At 38.4% G+C, this 24,336-nt stretch overlaps 1 protein-coding gene across 3 annotated transcripts in view; it reads left to right on the top strand.

Moving 5' to 3' along the window:
- CTNNA3 (catenin alpha 3) overlaps positions 1-24,336 on the top strand; it is a 432,189-nt gene that overhangs the window by 33,193 nt on the left and 374,660 nt on the right. For all 3 annotated transcript variants that reach the window (XM_042033401.1, XM_042033400.1, XM_042033398.1), the window contains exon 5: positions 52-171. In XM_042033401.1, the coding sequence (XP_041889335.1) occupies positions 52-171 (120 nt within the window). The remainder of the gene's footprint in view (positions 1-51; positions 172-24,336) is intronic.

The following is a 24,336-nucleotide window of genomic DNA, read 5'->3' as shown; positions in this document are numbered from 1 at the left end:
GCAACTGTATGAATGATAATTTTTTGTTGGTTTTGTTTTTTTGACTCACAGTTTCAAAGAACATTTGAATCTTTAAGAAATGTATCCAGTAAATCTGATCTACAGAAAACCTACCAAAAGTTTCGAAAAGATCTGGAAAATCTTGATTATTTGGCGTACAAACGTCAGCAGGTAAGACCATGGAAGCTTGTAAGAAGACAGCGTGCTGGGCATAGACATGGTGGGTGGTAAAACTGCTGTGTTTGATGGAGTTATTGTTCTGTTAGTTGGGTTTTCTGCTCTGTACAGTGTCAGGTAAGGCAGCAGGAGAGGGGCCAAGTCTATTTAATGCATATGATGCTGGACTGCCTGGGTTTTGATTTCTCAGCAGAGAGGAGCACAGGCAAAACAAGTGAGAGAGACGTACCAAACTATTAAACGTTGCATTAACACATAATTTTCTAAATGGAAGTGTATAGAAGTACTATCTGCATTCCTTTACTTGAAAAATGAACCAAATTCCCATAAGTTAATGGAATCCAATACTTATGTGCATGAAAACCACTAATTTTTTCTTCTTTAGAAATGAATTTATGAGGTTAGTTTGCATAAAACTTTGAAGTGTACATAGTCTTTGACTTGTGTTTGCAAGATCAAGGTTAAATTGAATTGTTAACATGTGTTTAATGTTGGATATTCTGTCACTTATACATAACTTATGTGAAAATGTTATCTCTCATTATGGGTATTCACTGATTTTTTTTCTCTTGATAAAATAAGACTTTGCTTCTTCCAGAGCATGAGGGTAAGTAAAATGCTGTAACATTTTGATGTGGGGGTCCTTGTGATTTGTGTTTTCCTGAATTCTGTCGCTTGGTGTCAGTGTTGTCAAACAATTCATGTGCTTGGGGCAGATCACTTGCAGCTGTTTATATCAGTTAATTGATTAGATTACTTGTGTTTTAGGTAATTTGCATTGCTTACCTGAGCAGTAGTTATGTGGTTATGGTGAGGAGTATTTTACCTGCTTGTTGATACCAAGATTTTCATTTCAATAGAACTTGCTGGAGAATCTGCAGTGAGGGATTTGAAAAGTGCATGCATATATGTATGCAGTGTAGAAGATGCTTTGAATTTTGCCCTGCTTTAAAAAGAAAGTGATCTTTCTGTGAAAAGATTGAGAATTGGTTTAATTACCAAAATTACGCAAAAATCACGGACCTGGTTTGGGACTGAAGCTGTTGTGAGTTTGTGACATGTTTGTGGAGTGTGCACGTTTAACTGATAAAAATCAACACTTACTTGTCTTAGGTTAAGGGTGTATTCATAGTCCCACTGGCAAAATGCTGAGTGACTGCATCTGTTTGGAGACAAACGTTTGTGTATAATATGAATGTGAATGCATTCATGCTAAAATAGGTGGTTTATGTGCTGAAAGCAAGGCATGTTGCTTTTGAAAGAAAGACATTTATTTGTTTCTGTCCTTTTTCTTCAGACATGAGCCATGAAGTGCAATACAGCAATGTAGTTCTTCGGTGGTAAAGTTTACAGGACAGATGGGAAATCAAAACTGTGCTTTTTAAAGGATGTTCAAAATGTCCCACGATTGATTAATAAATATAGACCAAACTTCAGTGAGTGGTAGGAGTATACAAGTGGCAGATTTGTTTGGGGTGATGGTTGGGCTGCATCCATTAGAGAAATTCCTTTGGGTTGAGAATATCAGTTTATAGCCAGGCTGCCATTTTGAAGCCTGCCAGGAGCTACCTGTGTCTGAGAAATGTAGATTTTCTTTCTTGTCCAGGAGATAGTCTGGCAATTCCTTTGATTTAAAACAAGCTTTTAATTTCCTTGATACTGTCTCATCTCTGAAATTTGACTAAAAAGAATAGCTACATGCCACAATGAGTACTAAAACTTGTTCTCTTGCTCTGTGACTTCATGCAATGTTTCCATTAAAAGCTAAATAAACATTACATTGGTTTGTATCAACCTAAGTATTAACACCTTTTCAATATGAATATTTTCAGGGGAAATGAGAGGAAAAAATGTTAAAGGACTTGGGGATAAGATGGGCCTCAGTGATAGATCCCAGCTCTGCTGTTGGGATACTGTAGTAGGTGCATGCTTCCTTTTCTCTTATGTGTGTCTTTGTCCATATTGAAGGGAAGTTGTCCGTATATTGTTCAGCTGGAATGGCACTGGTTTAAGGCCATTTATTGTAATTATCTTACAGTAAGGTCATTTAAGGAGTGTTGGGCAATAGCTACAATAAAAATGGACTTATAATGAAGTTCAGTGGTATTTAGCACCTGTCAAACTGAAAAATTGCCAGTGTTGCCGCTGTTCTTAGTGCTAACAGTGCCTTTAGGATGCCTGCAGCAGTGCTGACTGTAATCCTAAAACATTCAGTTTTTGACTAGAAGCCTCCATGAATGTGGTCATCTTACAGTTGACACCAGCACGTTAGTATGTGCACACACACAAAAGCAGTAGCCCGTTGTAAAGTATTCTAATTTCAGGTTTGCTTGTTTGATGTTGATCGTATGCCCTTAAGGAAATTGTGTGTTAAAGGACTGAATCTATGGGAAATCATTTTGGTTATTTCATTAAAAAAAATTTTCTTAGGATTTCTTTCTGATGATTGTGGTATTTAGAAATGTTGTAAAAAGTTGTGTTGGGAAGTAAAGGAGTTAAGGACTGTATCAAAGATATTTATGGGGCACACAGTAATTTATTTAGCTCATGGGAGATAGTGCTTCCAGTAGATGGAGCAGAGCCATTCCCTGTTGTTTTGTGCAGTCCCCCGTTATCAGTGCTGCAGATGGCTTCATGTTCATACAGGCCAAATTTGCATTTTGAAAGTTTTAATTTTGAGTGATGACTTGCTTCTTCAGTCAAATGGTATTTCTTTTTGTTAAAATGGATTAAATGCACTTTTTTCTTTGCCTTTGATTGTTCACGTTGGGAGGAGAGAATCAGAAGAGTGAAAGTGAGAAAACTTATGGGATTATGAAGTTATTTTAACAGATAAAGCAAAAGCCAAGCACACAAGGAAAGCAGAACAAGGAATCATTCCCCACTTCCCATGGCTGGGCAGATGTTCATCCATCCCCAGGAGAGCAGGGCCCCTCACTTGTGACAGTGACATGGGAAGACAAACAGCATCTGTCTGAATGTCCCTTCCTTCTTCCCTGAGCTTTGTGTGCTGAGCATGGCCCCACATGCTCTGGGATATCCCTTGGCACAACCCCTCGCTGGTGGGGTGAGGGCCAGAAGAGGCCTCGGCTCTGTGTAAGCTTTGCTCAGCAGTAACCAAAACATCCCTGGGTTACCAACACCGATTCCAGCGCAACTCCAAAGCACAGCCCACACTGGTGTGTAGAAAATTAACTGTACCCCAGCCAAAGCCAGCACAGTATGAGATTTGTTCACCAAAGTGCTCCACTCCAGCAACTGGAGTCAAGTTTTCAAAAGACATTATCACTTATCTACTGGCAGGTTTATTTTGTGGCAAACCCTTTAAAAGTGTGCAGAAAATTGGAGGGAGTTCAGGGTGAATTATTTATTGTCAAGAAAACAAGCATGATGATAGGAAAGCTACATGACTGAGCTCCTTAAGTTATCTGGAAAAGGTTATGGCTTAGAAATGTCAGAAACAGAGGTACTTAACTAAATCTTTATTCTAGTACACAGAAATATGACAATATCCAATGGATGGGAGTCAGACGAGTTCAAACCAGAAAATGAATGTTTTTGACAATTAAATACTGAGATGGCTTAGTTAAGAGGTGCAATACATTCATCACTGCTTGTAGTCTTTCTGTCCATTATCCATGCCTTTTGAAAAAAGGGGAGAGAACTGAAATGCAAATCAAAGGGCGGGAATTACGGATATTTTTATGGCTTGTACTATTGAATGAATTTGAATGAGATTTCACTTTTTTCCCTCCAGACTTAAAAATGACCGTACATTTGGCTGTGTTTGAGGGTAAAGGCAGAATTACTTCCTTTGAATTGCCATCCTGAATTAATAAATGGGTGAATTTGTTCACTTTTGTATTTACCACTCTACCACTGTCTAATCTTTCAGATTCTCAGGTTGAATGTGTTGAGATCTTGTTTAGGAATTTTCGAAGAAGCCTAGTACTTTACTCCAAAGTCATTTTAAGAATATATAGGCATTTGATTCCTGTTAGTTTTCTGAAAATGCCTTCTTTTGTTTTCTCCTTTAATATGTAGTCACACAGTATTAATTATAAAATGAGACTACAGGTTATATTTCCAGTATTCTAGCTGCTTATCTCCCCTTGACGTAGGAACAACATCTATCATGTTGTTGTGTAATTAAAATAGTTGATTTATGCATTCATTTTTTTAAAAAGCCAACAACAAATTAGTCTCGGTAGCTAAGAGAGTGAAAAATTATGAGAATTCTGTTCTGAGCCACCTGAGTTGCTTTAGTTATTCCATGATTATAGCTCTGTCATCCAGTCATTGCTTCTGTCTGTCCTGTGTATCTCTATGGCTTGCTTAATGGGTGGAGAGGTTTTCCTTTTTCCTGCGCATCTGAAAGTGCTTGTATTCCCCGTGCTTGTAATTTTTTTTGTGTCTTCAGAGTGGTAGGGGGAAGACTTTCAAATCCCCCATCAACATTTTAACACCTTGGTTGTTCAGCTGGCTTTGTGTGTCTGTCAGTGCCAGGCTTGAATGATTTTAATTTGTATCTCCATGTGTGCAATTGTTCTGTCTGTGCATGGATGCTAAATCTCTGAGGAAAAAAGTCATGCCTCCCCTCATCTTTCCAAAGTTCCAACTGTTGCTGTTTCTATGAAACTGAATTGGTTTGGCTGTGCCCAAAATGTCTTCAGTTTGGATAAAAGATTTCTAGTCTTGTCTCTGATAAATGTAGCTGAAATGTCTTTGGAGCCAAGGATGGATGATGCTTTAAGTTCAACCAAGAAGTCCCCAGGTAACTTAACAAAAAACAAACAATACAAAATTGAGTGTAACAGTGGGAAGGAAATGAGATCTTCAGCTAGGAATTAAATTACAGAGACAATGAAGTAAGTAATGTTAAAAAGGCATGACTTTAAAAGCTGTAGAGAATTTTGAGTGCATTCCATGGGAGACTTGGAAACATCACTGATTTTGTACATGAAAATTTGCTATGGTACCATGTATGCCTCCTCTATGAAATTTGATGTGTTGGGTGGTTTATTTCAGTGGGAAGTAGTGCCTGAGATTAGAACTCTATTCTTTTGGTAGACTAGAAACCAATTTATTTTTTCCTCTTAATGAAGTAGAATGATACTTCAGATGATATGTTTATTGGAATGTGGGAAAAAGCCAGAATTTGGGGATTGAAAATGGGGTCAGAGTCTAAGGAGAATGGTTCTTAATGAAGCAGTGATAACTGATAACATGACAATTGCAGTATTCTGTTAGGCAGCCGTGTCTCAAGGAAAAAAACAAAACTGCAGTTTTATACAGCAGGAGTGAGGTGAGCCTTTTCACTTTCCTGTGGAGTGCTGCCTGTTTCGAGTCATGCATTGTGCAGCTGACTGTTCCTGCCTACGTGTGATGACTTGTGCTCATCCTTACTGTATCCTATCTGAGAGCAGCACACCTCTTTATGAACATTACTTTGAGTTCAAATCCTGCCCTACAGTGAATTAATGGTTCCTTGTCCTCCCTCCCCCTCAGGAAATCCCTTTCTCTTTTCTTATCAAAGTTATGGTCCATAGTGAGACAACCGAAACAGACCCCTGCAGAAAATGATTCAATGCATTTCTGTAGTTGCAGAGAATCATTGGTAACTGTTCTGAAGAAATTTCCATTGATTCCAGAGAAATTTTATCTTTTTTTTCCCCCCATTTATTTATGTTGAAGTCCCACGAGACTGTCATAATCTAGTCATATTATGAGGTATTTGCTAATAATCCTATGACTCCAAACCCAGACTGATTTGGCAAGCCTTGATCTGGACAAATCCATGGTGGCTATTACTCATTCCTGGATTTATTTCTAGATGAATAAAACAGTGTCCTTCATTATTTGCTGTAATTGTTTTTCCTCAGGAATCTAAGTGTAGCTGACTAAACTAATTGCTTGGTTTCTGTCTTTGAGAAAGGACTAGTCGAGTTTGCTTCCTTTCAGTCTCCCATTGTCATGCAGATCTCCATTCTCGAACATTGGATCATTGGGAGCAAGGAGTGTTCAGTAGCTTTGTCATCAATCCCTGAGTGCTCTGTCATCACAGGATGAGTTCATTCAACCCACTGCCATATGAAACACAATCCTGTTTACTGGGCAGGTTTTTGTCATGCCTCTCCTCTGCCATCATTAAACTGCAGTGGCTTTCAGAACTTCACATAGTTCCTCCTCCTTTGTTAAAATCAAATCTTATAAATGTTATAAAACATAACACTTTCATAGTTGTGCACAAAAAGCAATATTTATGTTTGGATGAGGTGTAAGTGCTGACTTTATATCTCTGGAAATAATTAAGGAACATTATTTTCAAAGACTCTGCCAAGTTCTTTGTCCATCTCTTAGATCTACAACTTTGTATGTTTTTATTGGTTGAAATCATCACCGAGTAAATTGATATATGATTCTTAGCCACAATTGAAGTAGAAAATACATTTCCTAATTTTCTGGGAAGTAACATATCTGCATATTCTACAGGAAAAGCTAGATTTAGGGAGGATGCTTCCTCTGTTGAACACTATAAAAATGATGTGTGTGCTATTTTGATTTGACATTCTGTTCTTTCTTTTTTTAAAGTTAAATGGCTTGGAGCAGGAGGGAGTGGTGACTATAAAAAATTTCTTTACTGAGTCATAAAGGAAAACAAAGAGAAGAGGGAGATATGTATATAAATGTCTTGTAAACATTTTCAAATTGGCTTTCTCACAGCTTTCTTGTGTGACCTTGAGCAAGTACTCTTAGTACCAGATCTACCGGAAGACATCACTAAATGCCTCCATCCAAAAGTTATAGATTTATAGGTGTATAAGCACTTGCCGGTAAGGTTCTGTGGATATTTGAAGTTCCTTTTGTCAGGCTATGACAGATTTATGTCAGACTAGGTAAAAAGTTCAGTCTGAGGACAACTGACATATTTTTACAGGCTCAGAGACAGTATATAGCTTATAGTCTGAGCTACTGTTTTTGTTTGTGGTCAGAGGTTTTTTTTTTGTTTGGGGGTTTGGGTTATTTTCTGTGCTTTTTTTTTTTCTTAGTATGAGAAAAAACTGCTATTTAGATGCTGAAATATTGCAGGTTAGAAGTGCAATAACAGTTTGGAATGCAGAGCTCTGATTACTAAAGGGTGGCTAATGAATGATGTTATGTCCTGGTGAAAATGACAGTAATAGTAGATTGTGAAAGAGTTATCTGAGGAGTATGTTATATTGTATTGATCCCAGCCTGACAGACATACACCAGCTTCTCACAGAAAAATAAATTCTCATATAAAATGTTTCTCTGCTTTGGCGCTTCATAAAAATCAGATTAGATGAAATGCAAAGCCTTGCAAAATGACTGAGCTGTGAAGGGAAAATGGTTTGAGAACATAATGCATGGGAATGATGAACAAATCCTGCAGGAATGCTGTTCCAGTAGCTCTTAGCAGGCAACAGCCAAAGCAGACTCTGCCAGGAGCAGTTGTGTCTTGCTGTCTTTTTCTGAAGGCTGATCTTATGGTGTAGTTACTGTGTCCCTAAGTACTTGGCCCTACTTCAGTGCTTTACTAAATAGAACATTGATATTACGAAATGGAAAACTTGAATTTCTTGCACTCCTTAAGTTAATGCAGGATGTAGTTGTTTTTTTTTTTTCCTCAAGTGGTAGCAGGTTAGGAGGTAGAGGTGGGGATCTCTGTGTCTCCTGTGAAACTCAAGTTCTGTAACCAGTTAGGATTATGTACCAGGGGAGCTTCTCAGCTCTTTCCTGGCTCACAACCTTGTTTTGAGGGAAGAACTTGTTTGCTCTGTTTATGAGGGTTCTGACCCCTGATAATCATTCAGCCTTTGGATTCCAGCTGTTTTGGCTAAGCTGAAACAATGCTACACAGGGCTGAAACAAAAACCTAAGGAGAGAAATCACTGTTGTATACCCTGACAAATTGTGTTAGTGTTGTCTGGAAGCCAAAACAATATTTCTACTTTGTAGTCTCAGTGACCTTGTCAAGTTGGGCACTTAGTCCATCTTTTTGTGTTGTCTTTCCTGCACACATCCCTACCCCTGCCCGAGTACGTTCTGCATCAAGTCACTTTCTGTATTTTGCATTTGTATAATCCCATGTGCAGTTTCCCTCTAAAGCTCACTCCAGTCATTTAGCACTTAAATTTCTTATCCAGTCACTCTGCATCAATTTTTGCTTACTTTGTCTCCTTCCTCCAAGCCTTTGTCATCTGTCATCCACACCTCACTTCTATTGGTGCATTCTAAAGGTATTGACTCATTCATTTTGCTCACAGAAAGATCCTTACCACATTAGTTTCAAGCAAACATAACAATCCCATCCCCACAGATGCTGTTTCCTGTTTTCCTGTCCGTCCACACACAAACACTGTGCTGTCAGGGAGGTTTTTATGTGGGGTCTGAAGGATCACCAGGAAGAGTTGGAGCATGTGCATGTGTGGACAGACAGGTCACAGGGACATTGTGCATGCAGGAAGGAGGGCAGGGGATGGGTCATGACAGAAGGCATTGCCCCAACCTAATTTTGGCCTTCTCAACTTTGACTTTCTCCTTTCCATCCCCCTAGAATTCCAGGTTGTTGTCACAGCCCAGCCAAAATACATCTGATTGTCTGTGATATATAGGCCTGTCATCATTGGCTCTTGAGAGAGCACAGTTAGACCTTGGCCTTGCTTGATGGGGGTTACCAGGCTCTAATATTTTCCTTTATTTGCTATCTAGCTTTTTTTAGAATGAGTCTGTATTGTAAGTTCTTCAGGATTTGAGAGTGCTATAGCTAGTTACTTTTCAGCTATCAGTGGCTATTACTCAGCTGATCTATCTTGAAGTTTGCCTTCATGTGATTTAGTGAAATTGTGCCTCTTAGATGGTCATTATGGAACAAAACTTTCTTTGTAGGTAAGATTTTGAGACTTGTATCAGTGCTTTTATAGCTAATAACAATAAATTCTGCTGGCGGTGGGACAGTGAAAGCTTTCCTATGTCCGATTTAAATTTAGGTTTATTTCCTTGAGTAAGAATGTTTGGGTTTTTTCTGCATTAATTTAACCATGGATCTGACTTTGTAAGAACAAGAGATAGTATGTAATAAAATCTTACTTCAGTCAAGATTTACATATGAAACAACAGTTAAATTCGTTTTAGCTGTAACTTGGTTGGTTAACACTGGAGGAAAGATGATCCTCTTTGGTTTGTGGGAGAGCGAAGTACAAACTGTACCACAGGGCAAGTAGTTTATTTTAGCTAGATCACAAATGGTTGCAAAAAAAAAAAAAAAAGCATTTATCACCTTATGTTATCTGCAGTTATGAAATTCGGCACTGGATTCACTAAGGTGGAGAAGGTTAAGAGACCTCATGGTCACAGAGTACAGTCATATATCTTCTTATATGATATCATATATCATATAAAGAGAGCTGGAGGCTACGATCTCCCAGTGATGACCCCCTCTTTTGGGTCTGGGAAGGATGTGTCTGAGCAGTTTCTGCAGAAGATGTGTCTGAAGTGCAAAGTTATTGTAGTAAAAAGATACATTTAATTTGCATGGGGAACATGGCCCAGAAATGGGGAATGAGGCCTGGAAGAATTGCTGGTAGGGATTCAGGGGGTCTGGTTAGCAGAGCGCGGGTTGGCCTTACATGAGCCTGACATAGTCTAGAAATGTGCTGTGAGTACAGACTGAATATATGAAAAGTTACTATTATTGGGAAAGTACTTCAGATTGTACTAGAGTGCAATCACTACTAAATCTAGCTTAGAACAGCAAGTTCAGGCACAGTCAGTTCTGGAAAGATTTTAGAATAAAGTGGCTGTTGCAAGTGCTGATTGAATAGGAGCTAAAATCTTGGAGAAATCAGGGGTTTGAGGCATATTCAGGATTCAGTTTTAGTATATGACTTCTGATCAAGAACTGAAAAACCTTGTAAAAAGCTGAGAGGAGGCAGAACCTTTTTCCTGTCTTCCAGATCTTTCTGTGTGCTGCTGTATTGAGGAAATGCTAATCCTGAACATAGAGTGAGAAAGAGAAAGCAGTCCTGTTTACCAACAGCCATTTCACTGTTCAGCTGCATCCACAGTGCATTCTCTGCACATGAGCTTTAGTGATCTTACAGGCTTGAATGAACTTTCACAATGGTAGAGTTATAAATGAGTGCCGTAGCCATGTTTGCTGGTGGTGGTGACTGGTATTCTCCAGTCTCTTCTGGAAGTAAGCAAACCTGCTGCTGAATGTCTTGTGTGCAGGAGCCTGGCTGTTCTCAGCCCAGTGCCTTGCTGTGCTTAGCAACACTGGTTGCTTTCCCTGAGCTGTTCATGTACTCACAAACCATTGCAGGAAGTGACAGAGGGAAAGTATGAGGCACGACTTCTGGGGCATGATCATGTCAATAAAGTTGGTTTACATTTTGAATGATAGATTGAATTTCTTTACTCACTGATACAGGTATTATATAGGCTCTAGAGAGAAGTACTATAACTTTATTCATTTGTTCAGATGAGTCAGTTAATGTTAAGTTAGTCTTTGCTTGAGCATCTTAAGAAAATACTGCAGCATTTCTCCTCTTCTGCTAGGTTAGTAGAGGTCTATAAATTATTTCGGGATCTGAAATAAAGCCTTACAATAAAGTTACTTACTGATTATTAGTTTGTAGACAAATAACAGATGTGCCAGGTCTCTGGGTAGAATTCCTGGCAAAAGTGGCATTTTCACTAAAAGCCAACATTTTTAGAGTGGTACTTTGTATGTCAAGGATCTGAACCTAAAGAGAGCTGAATTCCCTGGAACTAAAATTTGACTGCAGACCAAAACCTTGGAGATGCTGATGATATTTTATTGCTGAATTAATAGATAGAGAGGATCAGAGAGGCTAGGTACAGAGACAATATAAGGAGTAATATTACTTCTCTATTTCCTGCCCCCCCCAAATTTACAGGTAGGTTATATTTTTTAAACACAAGGAAAATGACAGCCAAGTGTCCCGCTACACTTGAGCGTTTCCCCTGTGAACTCAGTGGGAGTGCCTGTGGGAAAAGTGAACTGCATTTCATCATAGAAGGGCGGGTTTATTCCCTGCTGTGGTGTGAAGAGAGTTGAACCTGGGTGGTCAGGGAAGGGAGTTAGTGAGAACACAAATTGAACTAAAGAACTCTTGATCCTGGCTTTGGCCACTTTCTTGACTTACTGAAAATGAAATGGGAAGGTTTTTATTTGCTTTGGAAAATGATTCATTAGAATTGCGAAGAGCTAGCTGAGAAGCTGTTAAGAATCTTGAAAAGGTTAGAACAAATGAAGATGAATTGAAAGAAGTGTGTGTACCTGTGCCTGCGTACTGCATGAATCTTGCCTAATCTTTTTCCACCACTTATTGTCAGTAGTAAGGATAGTCCAGAAGGGCAATGTGCTCCCTTTCTAAGTGTCTTTCATAGTTTAGGGGAGAAATGACAGATGCTTCTGACATAGTTACAAAATTAAAGCAGTTATCAAGGGAGGGAGAAAAGAAAACAATTCTGAAAATATAGACAGTAATAATGTAAAAAAAGATGTGAACAATATTGGAGTCCTCCAAAGTAGATGCAGAAGAGAAGCATTTTAAGATAATTCAAAATAACTTCAATAAATTCTCTCTGTATCCTTCATTCACTGCCTTTAGTAGCTCATTTCTTCACTGCTTTGTAGTAGTGTCAGTAAAACAGCTCTTAAAGTCCTTGTCCTTGTAAGTAGAGATAAACCTTAACCTATCTTACAGGAGTCTTGGAAGGGGTGTTACTCGGAATGAGATTCTAAAAAATTATGTTAGAGATGGCACTTTCAAGCAGTCCTGCAGGGAGCTGTCACCTTTCCACGGAGTGCTGGTACCCCTCCCTGTGGGAAGCAGGATCCCCAGAGGAAGCAGAGCTGAGGATACCGATCACCCACAAAGCTGTGCAGTGTGTGTGGCTCCTGGTGAGCAAGTGTGCCATAGGTGCCATTGTAGAGTGACCTGCCAGGCTGCTGCTCGCACACCTGGTCCTCCAGCCTGGATCACTGATTCCCTCAGTTCTACAGTAGCAAATACTCTAAAACCCCAAGCAGAAAACCCTGACCCTGGTGCATTCATCAGTACTCTTGGAGGCAGCTGTGACTGACGTGCTCCTGTTCACATGTGAGAGGTATGATCATGGAATCACAGAAGGCTTTCGGTTTAAAGGGACCTTTAAAGGACATCTAGTCCAACTCCCCTGCAGTGAGCAGGGACATCTTCAGCTACATCAGGTTGCTCAGAGCCCCAGCCAACCTTACCATGAATGTTTCTAGGGATTGCTATCTGCTGCCTCTCTGGGCAACCTGTGCTGGGTGTTTCACTTTCTTTGTACAAAATTTCGTCCTTCTATCTACTCTTAAATCTACCCATCTACCCTCTTTTAGTTTAAAGCCATTACCTGTTGTCTTACTGCAACAGGCCCTGCTAAAATGTTTGTGTCTTTCTTGTTGGGCCTTTAAGAGGTGTTCCATCCTTCAAGGATGCTTTACTAAATATACATTGTCTGATCCATATAGGCTGTTTTCTTTTTTTTTTTCCTTTATGGATATTGCATCGTGCATGTATCCTGTGAAGGTGAAGTGCTCTGCCAAGATGTTGTTGTTTCCAGTCTTTTCGGATACAGAGTTTGACAGATGTAGGAAATATGTATGTGTGAACACGACTGTGTGCTCTCAAAAAGCTGCCTCGGGGATGGAACTGCCCTATGTTTTGTGTAGTCAGATATAAAAACACTAAGGCACATCTCGCACCACTTAATAAAACAAAACCAAAATCAAAACAAAAAATCCAAAACACGAAAATCACGCAACAAAATACCCCTCTTCTGGTGGGTCTAGGTGAATTGAGGTTAGCCTTAATTTAAACAGGGTTTCAGGTTATTGCAGCATGTTTACTGTTCTGGTAGTTAAACTAGAATGATGGACATAGGGAGCAAAATGAAAAGTGCTCCTAGTCAAAGAATCTAGTTTGAATTACAGCTTTCTTTGAGATTGTTAATGTGAGTTCACTAGAGGCAGTGCTAGCACTGGTGGGAATTGTTCTGTAAAATTTTCTGGCACCTACAAAATTTATTTAGGTAGAAAATCAAAGTTAAAAGCTGAAGCATGTCCATTACTTAAATAATAAAATGCATAGTTGCCTTTTAGCAAGATGTACGTAATTATAATACTTAATCCTCTTTTTTTCGAAAGAAGTAGTGCTAATAATATGTAACTAGTTAAATCTTACAAAAGTTTTAAATTAGACTTTTTACCATGCATACAAATTTTACTGTGTTTATGCATACTATAAGAATGGTTTATGGACCTTCATATAAAGACTTTATACCCTTGCATAATAATTTTGCTGGAATATTATTTTATATGTCACAAAAATGTCACAAAGATTTATTTATGACTGTCAGTTCCTCTGCTTTCTCTTTGTAATTACAGAATTATGGAATAATTTCATTTTGAAGAGACCTGATGAGGGTCCTGGTACAACCTCCTGCTCAGCTTGGATCAGCTCGGGGGTCAGATGAGGTTACTCAGGGCTTTATCCAGGCATGTCTTGAAATTTTCTGAGGATGAGACTGTTCAGTCTCTCTGGGCAACCTGCTCCACTGCTGGGGTGTCCTTCCAGGGAAAAAGGTTTTGCTTTTATCTAACCTGTACCTTTCTTTTTTGATTTATGCCTGTTGTGTCTCGTTCTGCTACCATGCAGTGCTGTGCAGACCTTGACTCTGTCTTATTGCACGTCTCTCCTGTGCAAGATACATTTAAATAAAGTGCAGTACATAGACTTTATAAATTCTGTTCTCTAAATAGAATGGTGTATGTGCTTATGGTTCAGGGCTTGTTAAAGGCAGTATCATAAAGCTGTTTTTTGTATTTCTTTACACATGAAGAAACTTTTTTTACAACCCTGTACACTGCTTTCTTTTTGTAACTTGCAGCAGTGGCAGACCAAATGACTTAAAATTCAGTAGTTTGGTAGAATCAGTTGTCAGTCCAGCATATGGTTGTTTTGAGTGGAAAAGGCTTTAATCTTATTTAACAATTGTTTTGTAATTGTCTTAGAAGATGAATTATTTTCCAGTATGTCTAACCCATAGGTTTTTTGAATATAGAGTAGATTAGTATAGTTTGAAAGAACTGTAGAACTTACAGCTATGTAGTTGTAGATCTATTCACCCTGCACTAATGAATACCTTGTGAAAGTAATGGAGTTGTCATAAGACAAAATTTCTGCCACCTTCAGTATGAAATCCTTCTGTAGATGGTGGGTAGAGACTTGGAGAAGTTTTTTAATTGACAAGTTTTACCTTTACGTTGTAATTCATTTAGACATTGATGGGAATTTTTATGTGGCACAGTGGAAAAGTTATTTTTGTAATAGAAAATTCAAAATTGTATTTTCATATCATGTCCATTCAGAGCAATGCTGTCATGACAGGAAGAGACAAATGGGGCTGCTGCATTGTAACCGAAGAATGAATGGCAATAATCTCCCTGCTACAGAGAATCATTCACTGTTCTTTTCAGTACAGTTTCTAAAGAAGAAATCAGAAATTTTAGGTGTGGTTTATGAACAGGATTTTGGGACAGTTCTAGTAGTCATCACACCTGTTTTCCATAAGTTTTGTACTCCATAGAATGGGTAGTGGCTTAGTGAAATGACATTGTTGAGTACATTTTTACAATTACTTACTTTTGTGAGAGACAGACAGATGCTCTGTGATACACACATGCTGTTAATTCTAAATTTGAAGACAGAGAAATGTGTACCTTTTCTGTTTTGTCTTACACTGCCTGTCACGTACAATTATTTATTAGATTCATTTTTGTGGTATTGAATACTTCTGATCCCACAGAAAGGTCTCTTCAAATGCAGAATGTTAAAAAAAGGATATGTAACTACTTAACTGGACCATGTTAAGCCTTCTGATTTAAGAATTCCAGTCTAGCACTGGTTTGCTTCTATGAGCAGAATGCCCATACTCTGAATCAGTGGACTTAAGGAAGCAATCACCTATCTTTGTCAGTCCTTCTTACGGTGAAGCTGTCACTCTTGTGTTTCTTCTCATGTCTGATTCTAGTGATCTGAATACTGTTAATGCTGAGGTGGGGCTGTGTGTGGGAGTGAGTCTGTAGGGTCTGCTCTGCTGGTACTGTGTGTGTAAACACCAGTTGTTTCCAGAGTGCCTGAGGAGGCTGCAGACCAAGCTGGGGCACTCCCCTTTTGCCACCATATGATTTAGCAAACTTTCCTTGCTGTTTCATTTTAGCAGCTTCAGTTTGCTGTGGGTAATGTTGCTGGAGTGTAAAGGGTGGAAATACAACAGGGAACAGTAAACCTGGTTAAATTTCCTGCGGAGCCTGGTCTTTGAAAGCTTGTTGGATATATTGGGTGTCACTGTTGAAAACCAGCACGCACATCTCCTCCCCAACCCTACAAAAGGATTGTATTATGTTAACTTGTCAAATACTGGGCATTGTTATGATTAGATTTAAAGATGTTGCATAAATGTTAAGCATACCCTATTCCTTTAAGCTCACAATATTTTAACTGTTCGGCTGTAGGGCTTTTTCCTTAAGATTAGGGTCTTTCTTCACTGTGAGTGGCCGGAAAATACTTTATTTTCATACCAAACCCCTAAGCCGGATGTCAGCTTTATCCTGTGATTGAAGATACAATGTAGTAACAGACACATTTCTATCTGGAGAAAACTAATTTTTCATCTGGAATAATTTGACTAGGATAAACTTTGTTCAAGTGACCTTTTTATGACTTGTATTTTTTTATTTTTTTTTTTTTTTTGCAATACTGGTAAAACTCAACAGAATTTACTGTGACTATTTAGCATGTTACAAATTCCTGTAATCGTATTTTAATGGTTTATATATTCTTGGGAATTTAATTATATGGGTGGTGCTGTTGTAAGAAATTCGGAAAGGAATTAGAAGATAGTGGCAGAATAAATCTTAGATGGTAAGTGTTCTGTATTTTCAGATTATGTTCTTCCATCTGGGAAATAAGTTGTTTCAGTGGCCCCTAATTGCATTAAGTGGTATTAATAAACAAAACCCCAGTGTTTCAAGGGGATGAAGTGGAGCAGTTTTTCAGGTACTATAAAATCTGCCATTGAAAAAAAGGTAGTTTGCTGGGCTTACAGTTTTTCATCATTTGACTCTACAAAGATTTTATTAAGGAGTTGTAGGAGAAATCAAAATATGAAGAAGCAGTACATTTTGAAGGTAAAATATGAGCAGATGCTCTGGGCAGTAGGAGGGCTGCATAAGGCAGTCTGCAGGTGTACAGAGCAGCAGGAGGTTTACACAAATCAACATTCGTCTTCATTCTGAGAAATTCAGCAATGAAAACTGGAAGAACTACACTGTTATAACAGGGCAGTCGTATTACCACTGAGTGACAGTGCACTGGGGAAGGCTGCTGTAGAAGTGAAGTGTGGGGCTTTCATAAGGTTGAATATTAGTGGGGATATAAATGATTCAGACTTATTTATGCCGGAACTAAGATCACCAGTTTAGAAATATGATCTGTTATGTCCGTTCTTCTCTGTCTGTGAAGCCTCTGGGCTGTTAATGGTTTGCTAATTAAAGCATTACTCACACAAGCAGTCTTATTGGGGTCCTGTGTTAAGCCACCTCAGCACTGTGGAACAGCTGACCTCCAAACTGGTTCTTTTCACGTCCCTGTCTAAATTTGTTGGTGTTGAGTTAGAATTTGATGGTCCTTGTGGGTCCCTTCCAACTTGGGATATTCTGTGATTCTGTGATAAAGAACACAAACCAAACCCATGTAAGCACATTATATATTGATATTGTAAATTATTTAACTATTCTTAACAGTTTTTACTGTTGGACTGAAGTCCAGTGCTTTACTTCAGAAACACTTGTGAAAGAATGGGCTTTGTGCTTTTAAAGAGTCAGCTCCTGCTTTTTGGGCACAAATATTTCCTTAGGGTACTCGTATTCCATGACTATGTTAATTCACCCTTGGGAGAGTAAAAAGACAATATTCTTATGATTCTGTAATCCAAGCCAAAAGGCCATATGGCTTTGGTTCTGCCATTTTTTAGTGGATAAATATCCTGTTGAGTCAAATGAGACTTCTGTGCAGAGACTTAAAGCATCAATCTTCATGGCCATAATCCAATAAAGCTGTTTAAATGTGTAAGGAGATTCACATGTGTGGAGTGGTGCATAAGCAGGAGCTCGCTAAAAGTTCATGACTTATTTTTACCTTGAAAAAACCTGGAAGATAATTTTGTTTTTAAAAGTGTGTTTCCATTGAAACTAGCTTGCACAACATTATTTAAATTTTGTTAACAGTTTGTCTCTGAGAAGCATTTTAGAAAAGGGGGAGGAAAAAAAAGGCAGGGGAGGAGAAGGGAAGAGTTTTGACCAGGTAGAATTGCTGCATTTTGATGCTTGTTGTCAAGGAAATGTTAATCAGCTGCAGCAAGTTTTAAAGTTCTGTGCAGCACAGCTCAGTCACTTTCTGAACAAGACCAGAGTCAGCTGTTGAAAACATGATTCCTTACTAAGTCCTTCCTGACATTCACAGGGGTGCTGTGATCTTCAGTCCTCTACGTATTTTTTATTTTATGCACTGGAAGCAGATATGACCTTCTGTGGACTTAGGGATTCTTTGGGTCACTTAATTGATGTGTCTTGATACATCTGCTTTGAAACAAAGGGGAACAGAAAGAATGGAGGCTGCAGTACTTAAATACATGATAAATAATAAAACTACAGTAATAAAAGGTAAATGCGAACAGCCATGCTGACTGATCGATAATTAGTCTGTAAGATGAAAACAAGTCTAGCTAATCCAGCCAATGGTAGCAACGTTTTGTGGAAGTGAGGTTCACAACACAGCTTCAGATTCTAGACCTGTTTTGTTAGAACACAAGTCTGTATCAAAGCATTTTGGACCATCATTTTCAACAGAGTGTTTTTGTTTAAAGCATCCTAATTCTTTATGTAGAGATTAACAATAGAAGAAAACAGAAAAAATTCAGAATTATTTCTAGGGGATGGGGCAAGAAAGTTTTTTGAAATGCATTACAAAATTATATTTCTTCTTCCATGATACTTCTGGCAACAAGTAATAGTGACACAGACAATATTCTTGCATCTCCTGCCTTGTGTATGCTGTGCTAAAAGCATTTTCCTCCTCTATTAATGTCCAGCAAGTGGCAAATAAACAAAATAGTCTGCCTCTTATCCCCACGTACCTGTCATTTGGCAGTTGAACCCTGCTGTAACGTCCTTCTGGTGACCCTGCCTCAAAAGACCCATCGGAGTATCTCAATTATATAGTCCTAAAGAACTTCTGTAAGATTAGTAAGTTTAGTAGGAAATTACTACTGTCAGTGCACAGGCGTGCACAGAGTGACAACTTTGAGAAAATTCTTTTTAACTGTTATAATCTTCCATTACAAGGAACAGGGAAATACTGTGCACTTCTGTATTTAGTCAGACAAACAAAACCCTGGGTTGACAGTTGGTTAGATGGAGTAAATAGAGGTTACAACAGCTGTTAGATTTGCTAGACTTGCTTCTGACAAATGAAAGGGTATAAGATTGTGATAGAAATGCAGTGATATTGTTAGCATTTTTTATTGTTAAAATCAAAGCAAATTATTGTAGCAATAGTTCATAGTGTGTAGTGCTTGTAGGTTTTGTGCATGTTTTTGGGTTTTTTTTCTGGTTTTTTTATTTTTTTATTTTTTTAAAGTTCATAAACTGTGACAAAACCTGATGTTGTTCTTTAGCACTTTTGTGGGGTTTTATCACAGGATGCCACTTTGAGCTGTCAAGGTACTCTGGAAAGGAGCTAAATCATACAGTGTGGTTCTCTGAGAAGTGATTTAATAACAGTAACAGGTACAGAACAGTACAGGTGTACATTTATCTCTGACTTCTGCGTTGAGTATTCTTACTGCAGAAGTAGAAAATTCACCAAAATAATCTCTAGTCTTAAAACTGGCATTTGGTTGGAACTTGGTGCTTTAGATGTTCACACAGTAATAAAAGTGCACTGCAGTGCAACAGACTGGTTTTAATCTGTAAGAGTTACATATGATTATAAAGCCAATGAATAATGGGTCAGTAAGTAAAAGAACCAAAACCCTATGAACTTGTATCTCAAGAATCAGATTGGTTTTGTTTTGGTACCTGTAACTATACCATTAAATACGCTGAGGAGAACAACTTGCACAGAGGTGTTGGTTCTTTCTCTTTTCCTTCCCCCTCTGCTGCAGAGGGCTCTGAAAAGCCTTTGGGGACAGCCATTCATTGGGTTCAGAGGAGTTCCAGAAGGCGTAATTCTGGTGATTGGCAATGAGTCCAGCTCTGAGATCGAAGACACTCTCTGACAGGACTCTTCTTGCAAGAGTTGTCAGGGAAAGGTGTTTTTTAGAAATAGGGGTGTTCCCTCCAGCCAGGGCATGGCGGCTGCAGCAGAGATTGTGCTCAGCGCTGAAGTCTGGCTTGTGTCTGAAACTATTTTTGAAGATACAATTACAGTAAAAACCTGTATTTGGTAAACTCCATCCATACATTTAATTATGTATAAATTTTTGTAAGAACCAAGTGGCTTAGCACTTGTCAGTGCAAACAATGGAGCAAATGGTTTCTTTAAAATGCACATTGAAATGAAAAATATTTCACCTTTTTTTTTGATCTTCTCTTCCTGCAGATCATTCCTGAAAGAGCCTGAGCAGAAAGAGTTTTCACCATGTTTTTGTTTTTGATGTATATATTGTACTTGTGTTGTATTTACCATCAGCAGTGAAATTGAAAACGTATATGAGGGAAATGTACGTAGGTAAATGTGTACACTGACTTTGTACTTGAGAAACTACAGCTTTAATTAGTCTTGGTTGGAAGATTTTGGTTCAATTTAATTGCAGCATTGGAATGGGACATAGTAATCCTGAACCAGTATGAGAAGGTTTTAACTAAATAGATAAATAAATAAAATTATACTCTAGGTTTTTCAGTTTATTTCCTCATACAGAGTGAACTTTCAGGCTATAATCTTTAGAACAGAAAGTATGAGAGAGATTTCGTGGTCTTTGCTGGGGGTTGTTAAAAGAAAGTGCAAAACAGACAAGGATGTAACTCATTATAATTCTCTATGGGGAGAAGAAAGTTACCTACAGGCTATTAATATTAGTTCTATAAATAAATTCTGTAATAACTGTACATATTTTTTCCTTATTGCATGCAGTTTATTTAGAAGAGGGGAATTAATATGTCCTTGATACAATTATTTAAACAAGAATATTTTATTTTCCAAAATGAGTGGCTTTTCAAGGGAAATAATTTCTTTTCAGTCACTACTTTTGGCAAGGAAAGAAAAAATTGCAGTAGCAGTAGAATATATTTCTCCTTCAAAGTTTGCTGGTTCAAAATGCCAGTCCGTGGTTTGAGTTGCAGTACTATTTTTCTTTTGGCATTCTATTTTATATGCTCAGAGCTTTCAAAATATTCATCCTTAAGGCTGGAATTTTTCATGGATGACCTGTTCTAAAAGGTGAACTTATTTTTGAATTCAGGAAAAAAACACTGTCTAGTCCCTTTATTCATAAAGTTATGGGGAAGGCCAAAATTTAATCTGCTCTGTGAGATTGTTAAAAGTTAGCTTTGAGGATGTCCTACACTCATTATAGAGTCAGGATATCTGCTTTGGTGCTTTTAGGATTAAATTTTCCTTTTAAAATGGCAGACAATACATACCTTGCAATTCTGTATTACTCTTTCTGATGTGATTTTAACCAATCCCTGAGTTCTTAAGGAACCATAACATCCACATTCGGGCATAATTTTAAGGTAACTTTTTTAAAGAATTGCCTGCTTCAGTATTCCCTCTTGACTGAGTCATGTAGTACTGGTGTCTTTATCACAGCAGCTTCTGCAGACAGACAGAGTTTCCCTTTTCAATAAATTTCCCCAAAGCTAAAAAAAGGGCTCATTATTTATCTTTACAGTCCAGAAATGTGGAGACTGGTTAACATTTGTTTGTTTTTTGAAACTACTGGGATCCTGAATGAGTCAATCATCTGGGTACCTTTTTAACCACACACAGGTATTCCAGCTGATTCCTAAATTACGTCCTTCACAGGTTTGCTGCTGTAGACTGTGTCTGTGCAAGGCTAAAGAGCAGAAGGCAGGAGGTGCAGAAGGAACAACAATTTTTTTTTCCCCTCCCTTTCCACAGAACTGAAAGGGTGGGAAATGGTGATGAAGTAATTAACAAAAAATCAGTGGTAAAAGAAGAACATTTGGTAAAAACATACTTACAGAACTTACAGCTGTGTTACAGGAAGGTGGCTAAGGGGAAGGTGGGATTTTTTTAAAGTGGCTTTTAAAAAGCAGTGCTGAGTGACATCTGCATGGAGATAACTGTGTTATAAGGTGTTATCTGTGATGCTAATTGTAATGCTTTGCTGCACAAGTTCGCAATAAGATGATTTTTCATCCTTGGGGACCTGTTGTGCAGCCCTTTCTTGTGCTGAGCAGCAGTGCTGGATGCTGACATCCACACGTGGTGTAGCTGGTCCGCCTACTTTTGATGTGCTGGCCTACTTGCAATTACTGGAAAATTATGGTGAGGAATCTGGATGTTTCAAATAGATGCAAATTTAAAACAGCCTGCAGGCTGTAAAATCAAAAGCTTTGATTTTACATGGTTCTTTAGTTTCTGGCTTGTTAGAGAAATCAGCAGAAACTTTATTAGCAATGTTAAAGTTGCAGCAAAATGCAGTGAGTTTTGACTGACGGTGAGACTTGTGAACTGAATTTATATTTTGGATATAAGGAGTTGTTTCCTTCTGTAGAATAAAATCAATGCATTGACCAACTGTTTCTGGTTTAGGTAAAAGAACACCATTGAAGTTTCGGCTTTAGCACCGTGTGGCACTGAAAAGATACTCTTCTACAAGTCCATTGCCATGTAGCTGTGCCAGCTTGGGACTAGCAGTGTGGGGAAGCAATGAGTTGAGACAGAAATTTTTTCCCTTACATCCTACTTCTTCGGTTCCTTGAGTATTTCCCGCCATCCAAGACTGCAGATATTGTAGCAGTTCTCTTTAATACTCCATCACACACTATACTCATGATTGCTGCCCAATCCTGACCTACTCAGATACCCGTTAATGCTTCTCACACCAAAATCACTTTTCACTATGATCAGGGAGAATAAGACATCACTGAGTAGTTGTGACATTGTCCATCTGCCAGCATTTTAATGCAGCCAATTCTAAATCTGAAGAGAAGGATCAAATGTGGACTTTTTCTTGTCATTGTTGCTTCTGGCTTATGTTGCCACAGACCTTTCAGGCACTGTGCTTTTCTCCTGGGAGTGGTGTGGAGACAAAATGAGTGCTCATGTACAAATGAAAGAGAATTAATAAATAATCTTCCTGCAAAAGATTTTGTGGTGCCTGTCTAGAGCCACTTCATGTCTGAAAATAGCTAACAGCAGACAAACTGTTGCAGATTCTACTTCATTACTCCCAGTTAAAAGAATAAACAATCAGGCGAAAATAGTGCAGCTCTGTTCTGCCAGTACCTGCCTTTTGCATCAACAGAATCAGACAGGAAGATTCCTTCAGGTGTTATAACCCAGAGTTTTTGGAACAGCACATGAAACATAAGAAGTAATCCAGAGATTTTATCTGCAGGTATGTTTGAAACATATGAATAAAGGTTTCTTTTATTTAATGTGTTTGGTAACTTCTCTAATTACAGTAATTTATGATTCCTAGTCTAAATGGTCATTGTCTCTTAGCACACACATTAAGCTGTTCTCGTTCTCCTGGATTTTTTGTTTCCTGAAACAGTAACCAGAACAGAATATATGTGAAAGTTGCTGTGATTTTGTTTAGTAGTTCTCCAGGACCTTGATAAATCAGTACTACTGGAACAAATTTTAGAGCTTCTGTGTGACCTTGAGACATCCAGATCTTGTGCTTCCCTGCAGCAATTGAAGCTTTCTGGGTCTCTACTTCAGGCAGAGATATTTCAGCCATCCCAGTACCTTACACGAGGTGTTTGTCTGATCTCTCACTGTTGCAAGAATTGGACAGGGTTTTGCTCCAGCTCCGCTGTGTTCTCTGTAGGGTGAATGTGCCTCCCATTGAAGCCTTAATTCTCTTCTTTTGTTGGTGATATCCATCGAAGACGTGAGGGCAGAAAGCTTAGTTTTCTCTAGATAAAATAGATAGAGGAGTTTAGATAATGATGCTTCCACTTTACTTTTGTACTCACAGTGTTTTATTTAGGAAAGTAGTTTCGATGGAGAATTGGAGCGACATTATCTTTCAGTGACATTTGATGTAAGTATATTTCTGAATCTGCATAAATTCTCTTCTACTTTTTTTGCAGCATTTCTCCAGGGGTAGGTCCTCAGCTCATAGAATCTTTGAGTCACAGAATGGTTTGAGTTGGAAGGGACCTTTTGCATTTAAAACAGACGTGACAGCTGGGATCAGATGGAAGTAAGATCCTAAATCTAGGAACACAGATTCTGTTCAGTGCTAGCACTAATGGCTTTAATTGTTTGAAAGATGTGCTGACTTGTGACAACAATTTTGAAAAAGAAATTGGAACTGTTCTTGGTTATGAAAATATTTCAGAGCTTCATGGGAGTTCACTCAGGAATGGCAGTAGTGCCTAGAACCCATGAATAAAGCTAAACCTGTTTGGAATAGCAGAGTGTAGAAGAAGTGTGGAAGAGGGCAGGCATCTGTGATGAAAAAAGAACTGATTCTAATGCTTTTGGTGGTCATGTGATAATGAAAAATGAAGGGAATGGCATATCCTGGCAAGAATTCAGTAATCACTGAAGGGAGAGCTCAGTATGATGCCAAATGATATAGTTACGTGATAGTCTTCTACAAAGAGAAAAGATTTTTGAGATTTATAAACATTAGGACCTTTGACCTTCTCTGAAAAACCCATTTACTGTTAAAGGATGTCATGTTAAATTATGTGCTTGAAAAACGCGAAAATGGAGGCAGCTATATAACTGTGGGACTAATGCAGAATCTGTTGCTCTTAGAGAAGGCTCTGTCTGTTGGGGTTTGGATCAAACTGGATTTAACAGGAACTTG

This window comes from Corvus kubaryi, unplaced genomic scaffold (assembly GCF_017639235.1).
Source record: "Corvus kubaryi isolate FWS band 111438036 unplaced genomic scaffold, C.kubaryi_AGA036_p1.0 37357, whole genome shotgun sequence".
NCBI classification, from domain to species: domain Eukaryota; kingdom Metazoa; phylum Chordata; class Aves; order Passeriformes; family Corvidae; genus Corvus; species Corvus kubaryi.
This window is presented reverse-complemented; position numbering and strand designations above follow the sequence as displayed.